The sequence below is a fragment of the Dendrobium catenatum genome, unplaced genomic scaffold, assembly GCF_001605985.2.
Source record: "Dendrobium catenatum unplaced genomic scaffold, ASM160598v2 original_scaffold_155630, whole genome shotgun sequence".
NCBI classification, from domain to species: Eukaryota; Viridiplantae; Streptophyta; class Magnoliopsida; order Asparagales; family Orchidaceae; genus Dendrobium; species Dendrobium catenatum.
In genome coordinates, this window is record NW_021474058.1 from 1 (window position 1) to 9,875 (window position 9,875).

Consider the following 9,875-nt stretch of genomic DNA (forward strand, 5'->3'; position numbering starts at 1 on the left):
TACCTCTATTCAAATGTAGAGATAAAGCAATATACACAAGCTCCTAGGGCTGTCAAAATCGGGTCACGGGTCAGGTTCGGGTCCAACCCTGAACTAACCCGACATTGTTTGACTCGACCGAACCATACCCATTTTTGCAAACGGGTCGGTTTTTCGGACTCGAACCCGCCCTGCTTCGGTATGTTTTATTAAAATTTTTCTATTTAATTTGATTTATTTAAACATAAATCGAATTAAGGTAAAATTTAATTCAATCAATTTAAAATAGACCAAGCTTTATTCAGTTTGGACAACATGATTTATTATTTTTTGAAAATAGCATTTACTTATTTCAAAACAATCTTTTAAAACCCTCTTAAATCAATTAAAAGCTGGTCAAACCGGGTTGATTTCAAGTTTCCGGGTCAACCCGAACCCGAAACTTTTGGGTCGGATTTTCGGGTCTTGTCAAATATTGACACCCCTACCAGCTCCCCTCTTAAGACTCTGCATAGCGATAGTCTATTCACTATTTCCATACACCATAAATGATGCTTTTGTCATACTATTTGCACATTTTGCTTAATTATCGTGGCATGTATTGTGAATTTAGACTGAATGATCTTCTTAATCTGGTGGACTTTAAAAACATCCATCTTTTGAATATTATTTCTTAGATGATGATTGTGAACTTTCTAGCAGTCATTCAAGTGCGATATCTCCAGTTTTACTCCTTCCGTTGGCTATCTGTTCTTTCAATTGGATATATATCAGCTGCTTCGTGATCACTAAACTTGTTCTGTAATGCAATTTCCTGAACAGACCTAAAAACCATGTCGAAGAGACTCGAATCAGAACAGTATTATGTTACATTTGAGATGTTTATTGCCGATGTCAAGAGAATGTTTGCAAATGCTCGGACCTATAACTCCCCTGAGACAATCTATTACAAGTGTTCAACCAGGTAAGGCTAATACCTTACTAGAAAAATTGAATTTTGATGAATTTTAAATGCTTTGTGATGAGTATTATATATGATTAATCATTCAGCTCTTGCATACATTAATCTCAAAACAAATTTAATTATTTTAAAATTCAATCTAACCAAAATTTATTTAAAATTTCCTCATTCAAATTTTCCTTCTGTGTATTGGTGCCATTAAAAAGAGAAGCATAATACTAAGTTAAATGTTGCAGAGATGAGGATGCTTAGGTGGATGAGTGGCTTTACCCTTAGAGATAGGATACGAAATGAGCATATACGTGAAAAAGTTGGAGCAGCTCCAGTGGAAGATAAGATTAGAGAGAGTCGCCTTAGATGGTTTGGTCACATTAAACAAAGATCTTCCGATGACCCGGTTAGGAAAGTTGAGGTATTAGATTTGACTTATGTTAAGAAACATAGAGGTAGAGCTAAATAGACTTGTTTAGAAAATATTAGAAATGATCTTTCTTTATTAGATTTAAATGAGAATTTGACTTTTAACAGAACATAATGACGTAAAAGGATTTATGTAGCTAGCCGACCTCACGTAGTGGGACAAAGGCTTATTGTTGTTGTTGTTGTATTGGTGCGAAATCAAACTAACTGGCTTTCTTATTACTATTCAGGCTTGAAAACTATTTCTCAAACAAAGTTCAGGCCACTATTCAACAAACATCCAATAAGAATCCTTAGGTGAGGGCTTGTTTGACCTAATTTTTCATCCAGATCCAGCAGGTCTTCTGTGATAAAATGATGAACAGAGCTCAAGATGCAGTAAGGTTTTAGAGAAAAAAATTGCTAATGTTGTATCTGTAAATTAGGGTTTAGAGCTTGTTAATCTCTCTCTTCATCTTCTCTGTGCCAAAATTCTACACTGTATTTATTCCTCTCGTTGTAAGTGTTCAAGCTCCATTTTCGAACTTGGATTGAAGGAAGTAGAATGCAATTGAAATCGACCAATTTTATGCCATTCATTTTTTTATTTTTTTATATTTTTATTGTTCTTTTTGTTTTTTTTTTTAATTGCTCTGAAAGTATATGAAAAACAACATAGTCAGCATTCTGAAATTTTCTTCCAAATTTTGTTCAGATATGGCTGTTATTGTGAAAATAAGTTTATTTTTTCTTATTTTGTTCAACGCAAATTTTAAAATGATGATTTCATTTTGAAAATTTAATATAACTAATTATATATTTTAATATATTTGATATTTTTAAGTGTTATTTTTTAGCATAATCATCTAGTTAATTGTTTAACTTAATTCATTTTAAAATTGTTATAAAAACATACTAAGATTTTGAATCTATCATTTAGTATATCTAATATTTTTTTAAAGTAGATGCAAAGTACAAATTTGGTTGTTTATTAAGTATTTTTACAATGCGTTTAAGAAAATTGAAGTAATATATAAATAGTTAATAAAATTAATTATACTGTAAATGGATTGTACGTTGACAAATATGTTATTTACAACAAAATTTTATTTTATTTTTTAAGTTTAGAATATAAAACATAAAGTTTATGCATGAAAATTTAAAACCACAATATTAACGTAAATTTTTGTTGGTAAATGATAACAGCTATGTTTTTCTAAAAAAATAAATAATATAATTATTAGTAAAAGTTGAGTATCTATAAATAAAGTTAAATTAAAATATTAAACAAAATTACAAATAAATCATATGGAAAAAAGTTAATAAATGAAATGCATATTTTTTCATTATAAACCAAATATTCCACATAGCTCTAAAGAATGAAGTAGACCAACTTTTTTTTACAAAAATTAATTATTCAAAAATTTTTTTTAAAAGCAATAAGAAAATTGCCTCAAATGAAATCTTAAAGTTGTGGTAGAAAACATCTTTCCAACATAAAAAAACCTTTTTGAGAAATAAAAAAATAATTATCAAACAAAGCTGATGATTACGATGTGAAAAATAAAGCAGAAGCCTAAGAAATATGTGAACGCTTATGGCTTAGCAAAGATTTATCCGTAGAAAATAGTAAGAATACAATATTTTTTCTTCATTTTTTGACATATCAAAGAAGCTGAATATTTCTTCAGACTTTATGGACGCTTGCAATATTTATTGAACCACACTCCAATGTTGAGATAGCTTTCGAAGTCTGATTGTGGTCTGCAAAGAAAGTGGTGGTGATATTATTTTGCAGCATGAAGTTGGAGAAATTATTAGATGCAGAGTCTAGACGTAGAGATACATCCTGACATCTACTTCAATTGTGACACGTGAAGTGCGCTTTAGTTGCACTTTTTTGTGCGCTTCATTTGCATTTTACATGTGTTTTACTTGCGCTTTGAATGCACTTTACCTGCACTTTGATTGCGCTTGACTTAAAGTTCCGCGAACACATTAAATATACAAATTAAAAAAATAAATCCAATTGAATGTCCACGTGTCCACTCAACGTGTCAATATCTTATTGGAGTCCGGATATATCTCTAGGTCCAGACTCTACACCTAATAATTTCTCATAAAGATGAGCCTTCTTTGATTTAGTAAGAGAGAGAGAGAACACTAACCTTTCTATTGCATGAACATCATCAGGAAATACTATGACTTTAACTTCAACTTTTCTCTCTCTCAAAGCCCTTGCATACTAATTACAATTTTGAAAATATAATAGTTAGCAGAAACATCAAAGAAATACATTAGGCTGAAGTCAATGGAAAATATAAAGATGCAAAAAGTTGAAAATAATCATATCCATTAGAAAAAAAAAAAGCTTATTGAAAAAGCAAGTGTCAACAAACAGATGTGAGAGAAATCGGTTCTCGCTGCATATTATGATTTGGAATAATTTTTCTAAATCCATTTTGTATTTGATTTAGTTATTAATTTAATGTTTTAAATTTGCACTATCCCTATCTTTTGGTAGTTCTCTTTCTTGATAAAATTGTAATTTCTATACAATCATAGTTTATTAATGAATATTGACTAAAGCTTTATTTGGGATGGCTATCAAATTGCTTCTTAAAGAAACTTTCTAATATAAAAATTAAAATATTTGTATGTATTAGAAAGCTGCTTTAAGTAGCAGTAAGAAAGTCGTCCCAAACGAAGCCTAAGATTGTGTTGAAGAATTGAATGGCTATGTACATTAATCTATGCAAACAGTAAACACAACTCCTTTGGTTCTTCATTGACGTTCACCTTATCCAAGGATGTATAAATAAGAGAAAAGATGACCCAAAAGAGTTTTTTAATGCAAGTTTTTGACAAAGAAATGTATTTGAAAGATGCCTAAATAAGAAAAAATGTAATCCAGAGCAGTGGAGATGACTTTTATTACTGTAGGGCTTGGATTGGGGTTAGGAATGTAAACTTAACCTTGTATTGAATCCATGATATCTAAGGCTTCATTTGGGACAGCTTTCTTACTGCTTCTTAAAGCAGCTTTTTAGTAAAAAAAGTAAAATATTTTTCTACTAAAAAACTGCTTTAAGAAGCAATTAGAAAGTCATCCCAAACGAAACCTGAATCTACTTCATAATAGGCAACCTAAGCATTGTGCTAAGGCATGCTTCTACTTGAAGCATGCAAAACTAGTATCAAATGGATATGTGTTTAATGAGCAATGCTACAAGCCTACAATGCCCAATCTAACACACAAAAATTAGATAAGTTGTTATTAGTTGACATGAGCTCTCTCTCTCAGTTTCTCTTCCCTTCTCTTTCTTAGCTCAAGCAAATCAAGTTTTTTTTTTTTTTGTTGATGAGTTGAGCAGCATAGAATTTTTCATATTTAAGGGAACACGTTCTTTTCTTGAACATCACCAATTTTCTTAAAAAGCAGCTTTAAGAAGCAGTAAGAAAGCCGTTCCAAACAAAGCTTAAATCTATGCATGTACAAAAAGCTATAAAGATAAAAGAAAACAGACTAAAAAGTTACTTAAATTTTAAATACCAGAAATTTAATATGCAGAGTAACATTAACATATAACACAATTTCAAGACATTGAAACAAAGATGCCACACCTGTAAACCATTGGAAACTGGAACCCGAAGATCTTTTGCGCTCAAGAGGAAAAGGATAGGTGTCTTAACCTGTAAACAAATTAACCATATTTAGCTTGAACTTCGTAATTTTTTTTTGGACTTTGGGCAACTTTAACTGCAAATCCACACAGGCTATATACAAGGCATTGAGCCGAAGCTCTGTTATAAGCCTAAGCTCTCAACCAATAAGTAAGAAGGGCTATACCTTCGCAACATTTCCGTTGCGGAGTATCTTTTAAGGCTTAAAATGCAATTGCCATTAAAAGAAACAGAGATTTTTTTCTTTTAACATAAAAGTGGTTTTCTGTATAGAACACAAAACAAACATCAATTAATATTGTTAAGCTTTCAGACATCAAGTTTTCAGTAACCAGCAACATCACTTTCAGACATCAAGCTTTCAGGCAAATGATATACTCCAAATGACAAGATAAACTACCTAACTACACATCTATCTCACCTATAACTCTAAAATAAGAAGGAAAATCATATGTAGCTACAAGGCATGTAAACCTGTATCACATTCAAACAATCTAGAATCTTTTTATTTACAACTCTGAAATTGATTGTGCAATTTATCTCGATATTCACTAAATGGTCGATATTTGTCTCGATATTATCAACCAAATGACAATGAAGTTCTTTGGAATCAACTAAATGATGATGTTCTAAGAAAATCTTTCAAATTATTAATCCACTAACAAAATTTTCCAAGAATGTATTCACCATCGAATACAATATTGTAATTTTGAACCTCATGATAGGCATGTTGTAGTTGACTAAAATCATAAATTAATCAATTTATTCTAAATTGCATAATTAATTAAATCTTTTTATTGCCTGATTAATGTCCTAGGTAATGTTGATAATGATGATGCAACTATAAGATCTTATACTAATTTCATGGAATATGACTTGGAGTTAGGTTCCTCTACTACACAACTAATATGATGCATAAAATGAATACATTTACTTTCTTATAATGCAAATGGATAATATTAGAATTATAATCCAACTTATAATAAAATAATATAATAAAATAATCAAAATAATTGATGAAATTCATCGAGGAATTGGAACAATATAAAATCAAAGAATAAATGAATTTAATTTCTACCAATTAGATCTATAACATATTAATTTTTTGTCAAGATCAAGGGCACGAAATCACTCAATCTCAAATCATGTATGATATCGAACAATGAACAAAAATGCCAAAAAATAAAAAAAAAAAACCAACCCTCATGCTAGAAAGAGGATCTGACTTCCAATATTAGCTAATCATACTTGTACTATAGTTGAAGGAATCAAAAATCAAACTTATATTTACAAGATTGAAACTAAAAAAAAAATCCCATTCAAGTCAAAGTACCTAAATTCAATGCCTACAACTACTTCCTAAGCCAAAGTATATGATATTTAAGAGCCACAACCACAATACAAGCAGTTCGAAAGGATGGCACAGCATCTATTGTCATCATCATGAACAACAAAGGAATTTGAATGAATTAAAATAGAATTAGGTAACAATCTAAGCACCGAGCCATGTGAATTGAATCCACAGGAATGAGCTACAGGAACAGAGCAACCCTAACTGCAATTCTAGTTCTAGTTCAACAGAGACCTAAGCTTAACTTTTGGCCTAACAACATGATAGACTCCTGCTAGTAATGGTAATCATATAGCTCTAAAATAAATGAAACTATTTGTCATTACGACAGCTTCCAAATGGATGACATAATTTGCCATTATTTAATACACAAATGTTTAATCTATTGGATCATAAAAATAACAACAATAGCTATTGTTGAACCAAAGCAGCCAAATCCAAATGAAAATTGCATGAATAAGTACCGTCAAAGCAAACCGGTTACTTCAAAAAATTCAAAGCCACGAACAATCTCAATCTAAGGGAATTCCACCTTAGTTTAGAATCGAGGCGCAAAGGAATGATTGAAAGAAAGTCAATCTTTTTGTTCATGAGTGCAATCTTTTTGTTCAGTTAGTATTTTCAAATAGTTGTATGCAATTTGCATGGTCATGTAACTCCAAAATAAAGGGAAAAAAAAAACTGTAATCAAGTAAAAAGGAGCATATACCTTGGAGAGATGTGAAATGGGAGACTTCGAATACAAGTGACGAAGATGTGCAGCTGAAGGAGCCTCTGAAAATAATTCTTTGCCCTCTTTTCCGTAGGCCTCTACATAGCACCAATCAGGAATATCCGAGGTGCCGACCATTAGCGAAAGGTTGCAGACTGGATTTCGGACGGCTGCCGCAACAAACCTATCTGGAGCCTATAGAAACCAATGACTTCAATGCCAGTAAATGTAACCAAAATTTTCCAAAAAGGTTTAAATAAACAATATCTTCTTATGACCAGCAAGAATGAGAATAACTTCAGCATTGGAATTTACAACATACTACATGCTTTTGAGAACTATATAATATTTGATGATCTTATCATGAAATTGAAATAAATTTTCATGAAAACACAGATGAAACGAAATCTATAATTAATTTCTTGTCTAGAATATAGTAAAAAATGTGATTTTGGGTGTAACAATTGTATAATGTAGAAGACAAAAAAAGGAGTAGAATGACCATTCTCCAGTTATGAGAACAACATTTCAGCCATAGCGTTGAGAGTTTAGGGAGAAACAATTTAGCCTTGTAATTAAGAGTTGAGGATCAATGAAAATGAATCCATCGAATATCTTAATAGACAAACAAAAGATTAAATATGCCTAAATCAATTTAAATTGAGTTTAAAAATGGTGCTTCTTTATACTTCTAAATACATAAAATATGACATCTTAACTTCAAGGCATGCTTTGACAGGGCATGAATCTGAACTTGAAAAACTTATGAACTTTAGGACAACAAAATGCAGATAAAGCATCAATTGCAGTATAAACCTGGCCAACAAGATGAGTTGCAAGGAATCCACCATGGGAACCTCCGAGTACAGCTACTCTAGATCCATCAATTAGTCCTCTTTCGCTAACGTAGTCTAAAGCTGCCAGAACATCACTCACATCCTGACCACATCCAAAAAATTTAGAACAGTAAAAAATATCAAGGACAATATAGGATTAAGAAACATAAGGTCAATGATGTTTAAGAACGAAAACATGTGAGAGCAAAACCTGAGATCCAACATTTCCTGGAAGAGATTGCAGAGCTTCCTCTCCAAATCCAAGCGACCCCCTAACGGTTCACATAAATAAATCAACCAATACCAGGGACTAAGATAAATAAAATTCAACTACGATGAACAGACTGTAACCAGCTAAAAGAGATTAAAGCATTTGAATGGTGATACTTTTCCTTACAGCGTATTTGATATGACTCCACATATTAACATATTCGAACCTCCTAATGATTGTATGTCATTTATAAATTTATTTCTTATAGTAAGTGTTCATCTCTTTGGCTTCTATTGTGCTTTAAGGAGGACCAAAGTTTCAGTGAGACCATATATCCCTTTGCATATATCACCTCAGGTTAAAGGATTTTCATCTGCTAAAATCCTCGATTAAACAATCTCAGCTTATGCCACTAGAAAGCCATTGACTGATACTATTCAGGATTTAAAGAAACCCAAGCAATCATGAGAAATTAACCAAGATTTTAAAATAAAGCAATGCAAATTTGAAAAATTAGTGCAGGTAAAATATAAACTCGTTAAATATGCACCGCATAACTTGTTAAAAAAAACCAATTCCCACCTAACCCCAAACCTAAATCTCCCACTATTCTCTAGAAACCACATGATCCCACTTTTATTGCCCACAAAGCCGCATTGCTTGTCTCCCTCTCTTTCCCTACAATGAAACCCCAAAACCACTGGTCATTCCTCTCTCTTTCCCTACAATGAAACCCCAAAACCACTGGTCATTCCTCTTTCTCTCGTGCTTCACTCCTCCTCCCTGTCTCTCCAACCCGGACGCAACTCCCGGCCTTCCATCTCTTCTCTCCCAATACATAGACGAGAATCCGCATGGCCTCCCTCACGTGACCAAACCTCGACTCCCTCTTTCCCTTACATCCTGCCAAAGCTCCGCCAAACCGCACATCCTAGGTCCTAATCTATATTGGCGAACTTCTCCCTAGCCTCTCCTCACCACAGGCAACCACAAATCACCATCGACCTCCTATGCTTCATGCAAAACAGCCACCGTCTCTGCTCTTGCAAATGCCAATGATGCAGGACATATATGAAAATACGATTTAAATATGGATGTTGCACGCTTGATGATTAAGAGCAAGTTAACTAAAGCTTTAGGGTGACTTAGACTAAGAAATAAAATACAAAGAGCGGTAACCAAAAGCTTAGGCCAAGTCACTTGCGAAAAGTAAAAGCCACAAAATAATCAATTACTCTTGACGTTGCATAGGAGGTGAGTTTCAACAAGAAATCCCTAATCTAACAATAAGAGTAGTGCTATGAAGGATCTCTCACACAACTCCTATAAATGCTAGGGTTTAGCGGGAAGATTTAACACAACTTTTCATGAATCGATTAGAGCTACGATTGAGAACGTTTAAAAGATAAATAATAGGAAGAGAGATCAACCAAATAAATATGCTGAAAAAAGCTCCGGTGTGGTGTTTATGTGCTTGAGAGGAAGTAGACAACAACCTTTGATTCTTCTTGATGTCTTCGGACAGCAATCTGATTTTAAAACCAGAGGAACAGCAATAGGAGATGGTTACGACCTCTGGACAGCAACTTTGACACTTGGGAAATTCTGGACAGCAATCTCTAACACTTGTATAAACCTTGGGCAGCTGTTATAGGCTGCTGGAGACTTCTTGAACGGCAATTTCAGACCTCCCAGGGTGCAGGACAGCAGTTGGTAACGGCATGGACAGCAAGATGAAAATC

The 9,875-nt window shown here is 32.8% G+C and overlaps 1 protein-coding gene and 1 long non-coding RNA gene across 2 annotated transcripts; one reads left to right on the forward strand and one right to left on the reverse strand.

Annotated features, from left to right (window-relative positions):
* Positions 1–779: 779 nt before the first annotated feature.
* LOC110110167 lies at positions 780–1,934 on the forward strand. The gene is made up of 2 exons (XR_002304664.2): positions 780–943; positions 1,591–1,934. It is a non-coding gene; the product is annotated as an uncharacterized LOC110110167 (long non-coding RNA).
* A 1,007-nt stretch (positions 1,935–2,941) lies between these two features.
* Positions 2,942–8,283, reverse strand: LOC110110166 (acylamino-acid-releasing enzyme 1-like). Its single transcript, XM_028692270.1, has 6 exons — positions 8,134–8,283; positions 7,903–8,025; positions 7,084–7,281; positions 4,964–5,032; positions 3,508–3,584; positions 2,942–3,103 (listed from the first exon to the last, which is right to left on the reverse strand). The coding sequence occupies exons 3-6, from the start codon at positions 7,222–7,224 to the stop codon at positions 3,034–3,036; spliced, it is 357 nt and encodes a 118-aa protein (XP_028548103.1). The 5' UTR covers positions 7,225–7,281; positions 7,903–8,025; positions 8,134–8,283; the 3' UTR covers positions 2,942–3,033.
* Between the last annotated feature and the right edge of the window lie 1,592 nt (positions 8,284–9,875).

What these genes read in the sequence shown, in the direction of transcription:
- LOC110110166 (XM_028692270.1), bottom strand. Translation starts at nt 7,224, where the DNA reads ATGGTCGGCACCTCGGATATTCCTGATTGGTGCTATGTAGAGGCCTAC. An exon ending in CCATTTCACATCTCTCCAAG is followed by an intron (nt 5,033 to 7,083) that starts GTATATGCTCCT and finishes ATTTGTTTACAG; the next exon opens with GTTAAGACACCTATCCTTTT. An exon ending in CAGTTTCCAATGGTTTACAG is followed by an intron (nt 3,585 to 4,963) that starts GTGTGGCATCTT and finishes AATTGTAATTAG; the next exon opens with TATGCAAGGGCTTTGAGAGA.